At 39.2% G+C, this 12,564-nt stretch overlaps 1 protein-coding gene across 3 annotated transcripts in view; it reads right to left on the reverse strand.

Annotated features, from left to right (window-relative positions):
• The window catches only part of SLC39A9 (solute carrier family 39 member 9), a 43,818-nt gene extending 31,260 nt beyond the window's left edge, over nt 1-12,558 (reverse strand). The window contains exon 1 of one of the 3 annotated variants that reach the window (XM_087448323.1): nt 11,519-12,558. In XM_087448323.1, the coding sequence (XP_087304449.1) occupies nt 11,519-11,614 (96 nt within the window). In that variant the 5' untranslated portion in view covers nt 11,615-12,558. Of the gene's footprint in view, nt 1-8,362; nt 8,402-11,518 lie in introns of those variants that run through there. The other 2 variants (XM_004426285.3, XM_087448326.1) reach the window with 2 other exon arrangements.
• Nucleotides 12,559-12,564: the final 6 nt, after the last annotated feature.

Raw genomic sequence — 12,564 nt, forward strand, 5'->3', positions numbered from 1 at the left:
AATGGGATTCCATCACAGTAAATGTGAGGCAATGCTGTCATTTGTTTCATTAATGCAAATATCTGAAATGATACCTATTTTTTTCCAAGGAGCTCAAAACCTTGTTCACTGTTTCAATCTTCAGCAAAGTGATATAAAGATTATTTATCCTAGGGGCCGGCCCCGTGGCTTAGCGGTTAAGTGCGTGCGCTCCGCTGCTGGCGGCCCGGGTTCGGATCCTGGGCGCGCACCGACGCACCGCTTCTCCGGCCATGCTGAGGCCCCGTCCCACATACAGCAACTAGAAGGATGTGCACCTATGACATACAACTATCTACTGGGGCTTTGAGGGGAAAGTAAATAAATAAATAAAATCTTTAAAAAAGATTATTTATCCTACATAAATTTTATCAGCTTGGTAAATGTCTATTAACCTTCTCACGGTGACCAATACTACAGAGGCAACACTTTTGATGAAAAAAAGAATCAGTAGTCAAAAAAATAAGCATTATTGCCATGGGTTGTAGATTCAATTTTTATTTTTTAAAAATTTCTTAACTACCTAAATGATTTTAGACACAACCTGATTTATTTCAAGCACTAAAGATGTGTTATTTGTATAGTTATATTCTTTCATATAACTTCACAACTTGGGATTCAATCTCAAAACTGTGTATGTCAAAGTTAAAATGCTGACCGGTTCTCTCCTTTGCTTACGGTAAATCACTAAAAGGGTGTATTTAAATGAAGAACTACAAATTCCAAGTGTAGTTCAAGATGAAAAGAGAGTTCCCAGAGCAATAGTTTCTGTCAGAGAAATAAAATATCTGCTCAAGAGAGGCACAAACTGTGCAATGCCATTGGTTTTATGTTCTCTCACGTTACAATTTCACAGCTGTAGCCTGACTGAGTCAAAGGATTGACCAGACGTATTAATTAAAACAACAGCTTGTACTCAATGCCATTAACTATCGGTGCAAAGCTTTGAAGTCAGTTTAATTTTCTTGGCAGACACTAAGGTAGTTAAATGGTTTTTCTTTCCTTGCTCATACAAACAGTCAATAAATTGTTTGGTTCAACTAAATATAAGCCGATAATTTTAAAAGCTTTTAATATTGAAAATAGTTTATTTTAATCCCCCTGGTACCATGCTCATTTTAGTACTGAAAGCATCAACTATAGTTTCCTAAAAAATTAAAGATGTGTCTCTTGTTATAAGACTGATCCCTTCAAAGCTCTAGGCACTGAAGAGACGAAATATTATAGGGCACAGAGGAACTCCTGTTCAGGCAACAAAACCTTTCTTCATTTTCTTACAAACAAACCTGCTTCAAGTAGGAGATGCTTTCTAACATCAATGTAACTACTACATTATCTGCTGCTGAGTGTCAGTAACAGGTAATGAAGACAATTCAAATATGAACTTATCTCTTCAAGTCCTTACAACTGAGACAAGATGCCAAAAAGCTTCCTGCCTCTAAGTAGCAGCTGTGTGACCCTGAGCAAGTTCAGTGTCCTCCTCTGTAAGAAGGGGCTGCGATGACTACTTCTATTATCGCGTAGGAGCACAATACCAGCACACCTAGCACAGAGTATTGTTGTTGTTAGTTATCTTCAATATCACCAGTAGCATGCAGAGCCCCTCCTCTGCAAAAATAACAAAACAAAACCCAGACACTTGGATAAAAGTTTGGGTGAACAATGCTACGATCCTTGCCATTTTGCCAGGGGCATATAGGCTTCCCCTTTCCCAATTCATGTGACACAGAGGTAATAACAAGCAATGCTTTACGAATGCCACTTCCTCCAATCTTGGAAAACAAGACTAATGTGTTTTGCTTTTTGTATAAGAGTCCTTTCTAAACATAAAAGAACTAAACACAAATGGAAATCCCGTAGGATTGTTCACTGTGACTACAAAAACAAAAACCCATTGGGAAAGAACCTGGAAAAACATTGGCCATAAATAATATGTTGTTAATATATAAGAAGGTCAATTGAACAGAGAAAATCACAACAATAAAAATACATTGTTCTCTATGAAATTAGCAAACTTTTAAAAATCAACAATGATAGCACTCAATGTTTGTGAGAAAACAGTGTCATTCACATTTATTTGAAAAAATGCATTAAAAAAACCTGGTAATATAGATTGAGAACCTTCTTAAAGAACATTTATGCCCTCTGGTCCTGTCATTCTACCCCTGAGGAAACAACCTGAAATATGGTCATAGCATTCGACACAAAAATATTCATTCGACACTATTATCAAGACAAAAACTTAAGAACAAATTAAATGCATAATAAGAATTTCTGTACATAAAATAACTAAACGTAATGAAGACATTAAAAAATGCCAAGAACATGTTTTTAATAATAAAAGAAGATGCCTATGTTATAGTACCAGGTAAAAGAACGGAGAATGTAAAATTACACATATGCCACGTCATCAACCATAATAAAAATGCAAACAAATAGAAAAAAAGAATGGAAAGAAACAAAAATGTTACTAGTGATTCTCACTGTACAGTGGGATAACATGATTTTATTTTCTTTTTACACATTATCATGTTTTCTAAATTTTTCACAAAGAGCCTCCATTATATAGCCAGGATTTCTAAAAAAATTTGTTCATTTAATTAGACACAATATAAATAGTGGCTTTGAACTTAGTAAACTTTGAGGCTCAGTTTCCTCACCTATAAACAGGACAAGAATTCTTTGCTTTCAAGGTTACTGTTAAAATCCACACAGAACTTGACACATAAGTTGACACTGTAGCTATCATTATCAATTATTGTGCTGTGGTCGGATAAGAGAGCACAACACCCTTAACGTAAACACAGAGATGTTTTCCCCTTTATTAAGTAGTTCTAAACAACTGCACTTCGAGGTTTTGTAATAATTTGCAATGCTTTTCAGTCTCCCCCTTGTTGTCATGCTGTGACATATTTCCTCTACTAGCTTCCCCCATCCCTTCTAGTTTGCTGTGTCTAGTTTTCAAACAGCTTAGAAATCAGATAGTCCAGCTCAGAGCTTCTAGACTGGTAACTCACAAACCTGGGTTGTTTGGCCCACAGAGTAATGTAATAATATTTGAATTAGTAGCCAAAATGTAAAATTCAAAAGATTTCATATAAAAACACGGATTTGCAGCTTCTGAAAAGTAGGAAGATTTGGCAACACCAGGGCCGGTGTCATCAAATGGCACATGCTCTTCAGCTGACCCAGGTTCTCACTACTCTCAAGCACTGACACCCAAGGTCAGCTGCCATCTATCATGACACTTGAACTGTTTCATCTTACTCCAGGCCTGCTTCACTGTTCAGCCTCAGTAGTTATTCGCTTTTATGACCCATTACCTAGTAGTATTAGTGAGAGTCCAATCAAGAAAGAGTAATTATAAAATAATTTAAACATGGAACGTTTAATATAAGGAATAACGGGACTGGGGTACAGCCATGTGCTGCATAACATTTCGGTCAGTGACAGACCACATATACAACGGTGGTTCCATTAAGATTAGTGTCGTACAACCTAGGTGTGTAGTAGGCTATACCATCCAGGTTTGTGTAAGTACACTGTGATGGTCCCACAACAACGAGGAAATTGCCTAATGATGCATTTCTCAGAACTTATCCAGTTGTTAAGCATGCATGACTGTAATGAGAAATTAGCTAGTAAGAGAGAACTCTAAAGAATATAAAAGTAGCAGATAAAAGGAGCAGTGATAATCCTATGACCGAGATAAGAGTGCTCAAAGAAAAAGTCCCAAGAGGGCTGAGATCCAAACCCTCCTGGAGAGGGCATGGCTGGAGCTCAATAAATGGCAGTAAAAGGTTCTGGGACCAATTCCGACTTGTGTGTATGTGTGTGGCGGGTGGGGGGAGGTTTCCCCACACCAAGCCATGCTGGGAGTCCCGCTGGGTGTCCCACAATTTAACTCAATTCTAACAGTATCTACCTGGAGACAGCACCAGATCCCACAGGTTAAGGGCTCGCTCCTACAAGACTGCCGTCTCCAACAAACTTCAGAAGCCAGTCGCAAGGCCAGGTCTGACCAACTAGCTATAGATTGGAGGTTCCAATGACCCCCTCTCCTTGGGTTTGATTAATTTGCTAGAGGGGCTCACAGAGCTCAGAGAAACGGTTTACTTACTAGATTACTGGGTTATTATAAAAAGATATAACTCAGGGACAACCAGATGAAAGAGACGCATAGGGCAAGGTATGGGGAAAGGGCGCAGAGCTTCCATGCTCTCTCTGAGCTCGAAACTCTCCCAGCACCTCCACGTGTTCACCAACCGGAAGCTCTCCGATCCCTGCCCTTTTAGGGTTTTATGCAGGCTTCATTAAATAGGCAAGATTAATTAAATCATTGGACATTGGCAGCTGATTTAACCTCCAGCCCCTCCCCTCCTGGGTGGGACTGAAAGTTCCAACCCTCCAATCACATGATTGGTTCTCCCGGCAACCAGCCCCCACCCTTAGGTTACGTAGGGGCATTCCAAAAGTCACCTCATTCACATAACAAAAGACACCTTTAGGGCTCTCATCACTTGGGAAATTCCAAGGGTTTTAGGACCTCTATGCCAGAAACAGTACGAAAACCAAATATATATTTCTCATTTAAATCACAATATCACAGGCAGAGAAGTTTCTGTGGTGCAACACTGGTGGAACTTGCTGGAAATCTGCACTCTAGGGTGTCGGAAAAGCTGCTCATGGCAGTGTCTTACTGGAGAGACTCTCCTATAAAACCGCTCTAGCGGGTGCCAGTGGGAACTACTGACTGCTGTGTGTTCAGCAGGAGTCTGGGACTTGAAAAGCTGCCTGCAGTGCAGGAGATGGGCACTGGAGAAGCCACACACGCACAGGAACCTGCACTGGGGAAGATGGACACTGGGGAGGCTGCCTGTGCTACAGGGATTGGTGCCAGAGAAGTCACCTAGGAGCCGGCTGAGCAAGCATGCCAGAACCAAGAAGGAAAACCCCCTCCTCTTACAATTTCTCGCCAGTATCCTTTATTGACAAAACTCAACGTTGTGCCAGCTGGCAAAGGAAAAATATTTAAAGGGCTCCCATCCATTTTCGCAGGGTAGTCAATGAAGAGTGAAGAATTTGGAGCTGAGAGGCAAAAAATTGATAACTGGCATACTAGCCTACTAGAATTACAGAAAAAGGAGCCGAGTGAGAGCCAAGGACAGTAGAGAGCAAGTAAAATGCTTGCTCTTCAGGCTATTTAGCTAATCAGACTTTTCTGGTCCTTTAAATTAATGAGGTTTCTGGATGGACAAGTTCTACACAAGAGAGGTGCCGCCAATATTCTTCTCTTTCAGCTCTATTATAATAATTAATATTTATTAAATAATTACTGTGCCTAGCGTGTTCCATTATAATCACTTTACATATATTAGCTCATTTAATCCTCACAACGATCCTATGAGGTAGGTACTTCTACTATCCCCACTTTACAAAAGAGGCATAAAAAGTTCAATTAATTTACCAAGGCTCATGTAGCAGCAAATAGCAGAGCCACAATCTCAACCTATATAGTCTAGCTCCAGAATCTATACTCTTAAGCACTATGCTAACCTGTTTCTCTATAAAACCCATTTCATTGTTTCATTTTCTGCTTTTAGCACCTGTCTTCTTCTCCCAATTTGCCTTCTCAAATGCATAAAGAATTAATGAAAGGTACATACAACAAGGTGCAGAAGCTAGAGTATAATTTTTTGGTTAATAGAAAATTAAACCCTACATAACCACAGGGTTTGCAATAGACGGTTTGATGTAATTATCTAGTAGTTAACCCTAAGACTCTGTCACTTAAAAATCCGTATAATTGGGGGAGAAGAATTTCCAGACTAAGTGATACCTATTTCTATTTTATTCAGTAAAGTTAGACATTGAATATTAGTATTCAAGGAGGATTGAGGTTGAATATTAGCATTCAAGGAGGACTGAGATTTCTATAATCCCATCATAAATTTTAAGAAATGCCTTTACTCATAGCATTACTATTTGTTTCCTGGAATTCCAAATTGAGCTACCGAGGATCTTAAACCTCATTATCATTCAACAGTCTCACATCTAAATTATTCATTTAGAGGAGAGGTTAAGACTGTCACATACAAAAGCATTCTGAATCCAGTTCAGGTCTTCTTCCCTCAAAAACGATGTCAATTCTTGAATAGCACACATTATTGACTAAACAATGAAGATATCGAGTGTGGAATTAGTCTTGGATAGTTCAAAATGGGAACTGCTTCAGATTCCAATTTGGCAGGTGTTAAAGGGCATCTAAGACATAGTTCTTTCTTATGGGTTTCAACGATATTTGGAGATTGTTTACCTCTGTAGTTTCAATTCTGCTACACTGTCTAAGCACAAAGCAGGAGATATACTGTGGAAGGTAAAAAGTTGGCGAAGTTAAAGATATTCTATTCCTAATTTGGGGAGCTTAAGGGGTAAAATGTTAGTGGTGTTAAGAAGGTTCCTGGCCGGCCCCGTGGCTTAGCGGTTAAGTGCACGCACTCCGCTACTGGCGGCCCAGGTTCGGATCCTGGGCGCGCACAGATGCACCACTCCTCTGGCCATCCTGAGGCCACGTCCCACATACAGCAACTAGAAGGATGTGCAACTATGACATACAACTATCTATTGGGTCTTTGGGGTAAAAAAAAGGAGGAGGATTGGCAATAGATGTTAGCTCAGAGCTGGTCTTCCTCAGCAAAAAGAGGAAGATTAGCACAGATGTTAGCTCAGGGCTGATCTTCCTCACAAAAAAAATAAATAAATAAAGAAGGTTCCTAATTTGGGGAGCTAAAGATGCCAATTTAGATCCATGATATTTTCATTCCTTCTTTACACAGTGTTCATTAGGAAAGGAAAAATCATCTAATGGCCAAGTGCTTTGGACCGGTAATCAAACTGCCTTAGTTTCAAATCCCACCTCTCCCAGTGTTTGTGACCTCTCCAAGCCTGAGGATGTTCAGGTGTAAAGTGAGGTTTAACAGCATCTATCTCACAGTCTTGGCCTGAGGATTAAATAAGATAATACACATCAGTGCCTGGTACATAGAAGGAGCTCAATAAGCTTAACTATTATTAGTATTATTAATTATATAGATAAGTTTCAATGATGTTGATCCATATAATACCCTAGAGAAAAGAAGGGTTTTCAAGAAAATAATATCGAATCAGACTGTAGCTGGATTTTAACTGATCTAAACCTACTTTCATCAAGTAAAGACACTTAGGAGACAGTAACTTTCTCAGACAATAATCTGAGGAAAGACAAAGTTACAGATTGCTTTCCAGATATGGGTAAATTACAGAGAATGCAGTTTAAAATGTTAAGAGTTTAGAAGTGAAATTCCAACAAGGCATAAAATCTTTTGTATTACCATAAGAGAATAAAAGACTAATATACCAGACAACGCAAAAGTTCTTAAAAATGCAACTTTGTCAAATCTTCTTCAAAAAGAACCAATTGTGGGAGAAATAGCATACTGAACAAATTTGTTCTGTAGACACAAACCTTGGATTTGGTGATAACTCAAAGCCCCAAAGATATTTATTATGAATGAGTCAGTTGTTATAGACACAAAACTTTCACAAATGAAAAACAAAACAAAGCTTAAAATGAGAATAAGTATAATGAAGAAAAAGTTAAATACTAAAAAAAATACTGTAAGGCAGAGAGACTAGAGGAAAAGCCCCGGCCCCTCCAAATGGAACATTCACAGTAAACAGGATTGCCAACCCCCAAACAAGATCTCTCGGATTCCAAACAACTTGCTGAGAAGTTTCCATGATTTGAGGGTGGGGGGGGTGGGGGGGGAGTTTTTGTAATCAGTACCGAAAATAATCCTCAATGTTTTCTAAAGTTCTTATTATGTTCTAGACACAGAATTAAGCCCTGCGCTTATATTATGTTACTACATCCTCACAACAATCCTATAAGGTCATTTAACAGAAGAGACTTGGATGTTAAACAGCTTGCTCAAGTGGTAACACTGATTTTAAACCACACTACCTGTCTCAGACAGTTCCTTTTGAAATTAGCGCATTACTCATCATCTTAAATTCTTTATTGAAGTAGGAGCAGCACTACTTTCATCTGCATACCTATGGGTTTATGCCGTTTTAACACAGGAAAAATGCGGCAACAAGAAAGGTCCAAAACTGAGAGGAACTCTTCAAAAAATGTTATAGCAATACGATTATTATAATTATAGTCTGTTAAATCTAGTAACACTGCATTTGGGCTTGTATTTTGTGTATCTTTTTTTCCACTTGATTTTCTTAATATTTCATTACAAATATATTCGTCTGCAATGGAATGGAAATTCAACAAAAAGAAAAACTGGTCATTTACCAGATAGTCTGAGGAGCACCACCCTAGGGCTCTGGTGCAAACGCAGCTTGCTCTCTGTTACCAGCTCTGTGACAAAGAAGAGACATGCTCAGGCAAATAACAATCCTCAGATAATTAATCTAAAATCCCCCTTTGGCCATCATTTATATCTTAATTCATTCATCAATAAGAGCACATGCTAAACAGGGTTTATACCAGTAATACTAAGTTGTAGGCTCTTTACCTACTTGTGTAACATTTTCATTTAGAGCCAAAGAAAACTAAATCTAAAAAACATAAGACAGTGCTAAAGTGCTGTGTCCAACTCCCTTCCAGACAGGATCTCATTTGTGTAAAGCATGCTTTGGCCTCCTTTACAAGTTCTGTTTTTCTCCTTCCCATATGCTGAAGAAGAGAGCGTCTTGATTATCAGAGTTACTTATAAATGCATTTGAGAATGCGAGATTTTTTTCCTTTGTTTTAGAAATCATTTAGACAGGAAGGTACAGTTGCCAGGTCAAAAGGCAAGAAAGAAGTTGCAAAGCATCAAGCAAGTTGGTTTGGGGGCAAGGAATGTTGAAGAAAGTGACAGAGAAATCAATGTCACATAAACCTCTTGAGGGTTAGACATGGCAGGTATACACTGCCACTACAGCAATTTCAGACTACTTAATTTTAACTCATGTATAAATAGTAATCCTGCCTTAATTAATGGCTTTATTGATCTTTTGTTCCTGCTCTGAGAAATTTTGAAGAAAAAAGTACTGAATGACAAAGCAGCACCTAGATTAAGAACATGAATTAAAAACACATCTTTCTCACGTAAATGAAAATGAACCGTAAAATAAATTAGGTTTATTGGTCCTTTTATTTATAATAACTCCAGTCCCTAAGAAAAGTAGATTTCCTTAAAAAGGAAAGTTGTTGAGTCAATGGAGGAATCTGGGGAGCTATTTTCTAAGGGTAGAAACTGTGCTTCCCAGCCTCTATGAATGAAGTTCATTTTTTACAAATTTATCATCTCAATAGTTTCACGATAGATTGGTCGATAATACTAGTACAATCTGTCTAAAAAAAAATGCTTAATTCCTAGGAGATAGAAAACACCAGTTGAATTCTAAAATGTCTTTGACTAAGTTATATATAACTTTGATTTTTATTCTAACATCTCAAAATGCATTGTTTCTGCTGTAGTAATAAACAGATACTATGAATATTGATTTATAGCATTTTAAGATTACAGCTGGAAAAGACCACTTGACCATCAATTTAGAAAGCCATAATTGACATGTCATACTAATTATCTTTATTAATGGCCTGGTTAATTACACCACTCATTTCACTGAAAGGAAATGTAAACACATACAAAAAGAAAAGAAGCATATACCTGCATATTGCAAAAATCACTCAAGATAGTTCGAGAGAATACTGAAAATGGAAGAGTTCTAAGCATTTTATAGAAATAAAAAGTTTTATCAGTTCCTTATTTGAATTAATTATAAATGTTACCTCAATAAGTTTTCAAATATACAAACCAACTTAAACCTCACAAATGTCAGCCCTAATAACGTCAATTCAATTCTAACGTGGTTATAAAAAAATATGGTTTATGTCAGAGGAAAGATAGCAGACTCACAAGGCACTGCACAGGCAGGTGGCCCAAATGAGTGAAGGAGGCTTCAGAGCCAAGGAGGACCCTGACAATCTATGGCTACTCAGCTCTAGCCAACTGATGTCTTGAAGGAATACAGAGGAAAAACTAACAATAATAAAATTAAACACTCTGCTAACCTAATAAAGTAGGTCTGTGGCCTACATTTGGTGAATGAGCTACCAGTTTCCTACCTTGGCCACAATGGACAGAGTGGCTAAGAACTGCTCTGAGTCAGAAAAACCTAGATTTAAAAAACAGCTCTGATTCTAACACATTTCATGAACTTGTCCAGATTACATAATCTGTCTGAGTCTCAGTTTCCTCATCTGTACCTGACTTTCTCAAAGGAAGTTAGGTAATGTACGTACTAAATAAAATTTAGCTCAATGTTATCATTAGATGCTGAGGAGTGCAGATAAAAAAAGGAAACAAAAAAGAGCAGCAACAATTCAAGCCTCCCTTCCATCTGGCTGTGGGCTTTACTATTTCTCAAACTCCTAACATCTAGTCCCATCTTCTTTCCCACCCACAGGCTATTTTCTTTACCAGCAATGCCTCCTCTTCCTTCAGGTTTCTTCAAGGCCTACCCCACATCTCATCCATACCTTTCCTTTCTACTTCTGGCCAATCTCCTTTCCCCTTTGCTTTGAAAGCCCCTATCTCCCTGGAACAGCCACATCGCTGATCCCCCCAGGCTGGGACCAGCCCACCAGTCCCTGCAGTGAAACTGCATCTATTTTACTGCTGAACCCCAGGGCCTCCTTATGAAATGCTGTTCCCTCTGAAAGTAGAATTTTTCTCCCAAATCTTTGAGCACTGTGCATGCTGTGAACTCTTTATGACAACCTGAAGAAACTATTTGCATTTTCATTGAACAATGCTTTCATCTATCTTTCTTCCCCATTAGTTAATGTTTGTTCAAGTAATAATAACCAAATTAACCCAAACGTCAAAACATTAACAAAAAATTCATTTCTAAGCAAACAGATTTGAAAACAACTTTGAATATCCACTCCAATGCTCTTTCTTTAAAAAGAAACGTGAGTTAAGAACAACCTAGTTTTTTTTCTTACTTTCATTCTAATACAGGTATCCAAAAACACTACCTTTCCTCCAAAAAATTGTGCTTGATTTTCTCAAAAAGGGAAGTTATATTGATTTCAACTCATATGGACAAATAACATTGCCCATTTATATTTCTTCATAGCAATCTAGAACTTTGATTCCTTGGAACTTCTGGGAATCAAAAAAATGTTATGGTGCCTCTTTCCAGGAAAACGCACAGAGTCCCAAATTGTGGTATGCAATTTCAGGGGGTTCAGTGGATCAACTCCTCCCCTTAACTCCAGCGCTGAATATGAGGTTTGTTTCTATTAGTAAATGTCATGCATCTTTTTAAAAGACAGTCTTTCTTAACAAGACTTTTAGCTCTGAGATTAACTGGGGAAGTAGCTTCCCTTTACAACCGTCACTACTTCCTGGCGGCCATCCTGACAGCTGACAAAAATTTGAGAATTTCTTACCTCCGAGAAATTAACAGCCAAGGGAATGATTCCAGCCACGTAACATCCCGCCAACATAGCCAGAGACAGCAGACTAATGGAGATGAAATCATCCATTCTGCCCTCCTTTATTCACCCACCACCACCAGTCTACAAATTTTCAGTGGCTTCAAAGGGTGCTTAGGTTCTCAAATGCGAGTGGTGATTCCAAGAGAACAAGTGGACTTTCCAGTTCTTTCGTCCTCCCCACCAGCAGATGTGTTCACGAGACACCTTTCTCTTGAACGTACCTGGAAACAGCCCCTTTTTGCTGATATTAGCACCAGAGAGAACTTTCAGCAATCTTAGGTCCCAGCCCCCGTATTTTCAGATGTCAATCACTGGATTCCCGTGGGTTAGCAGTTAGAGACGGGAAGAGTCAATGGGGAAATATGCGAATGAGCGATTTCCTCAATTGTCGGAATGAAGGTGGCCACAATGGGCCCGCTCTCTCCACAGACAACGTCCCAGGCGGCAGCACGAAAATGAGGAAAACCCAACCGAACTTGTTCGTTCTCCGGACGCCCCTATCTCCCTGGGGCAGCCACACCAGTGATCCCCCAAGGCTGGGACCAGCCCACCAGTCCCGGCAAACTCTCCTCCGAGTCTAGAATGGGGAAAGGAGTCCTGCAGGTCTCTAACAATCGCTCTTAGGGGTTCAACAGCGAAGCTGATACAAAGCTGTCCCTGCCCTATACCCGGTGCTGCCCATATTACTCCACTCCGCTGGGCCTTGACCCGGAGCCACCGATACTACAGCTGCCATGGCCGCCAAGTGGCACCTCTTCATTATATCCACTTCCGGATGGCTTCACCACCCCATCCTTTAGAAAGGTACTTCCGGGTTACAACCGACCTATGGCCCGTAAGTCTTATACTACCGCCATTTTTGAGTAGGGCCAATGAAAGATGATTTGTGTCACTGTCTATGTCCGTGATCACTTTGGCCGTATGTCTAATAACGAGAGTATGGGAGGCAGCGTCTTGGAAATAAAGATTCTTTTTCAAGTTCCGAAACATACCCCGTG

The sequence above is a fragment of the Ceratotherium simum genome, chromosome 24, assembly GCF_057802395.1.
Source record: "Ceratotherium simum simum isolate JZ-2026a chromosome 24, ASM5780239v1, whole genome shotgun sequence".
Taxonomy (NCBI): domain Eukaryota; kingdom Metazoa; phylum Chordata; class Mammalia; order Perissodactyla; family Rhinocerotidae; genus Ceratotherium; species Ceratotherium simum.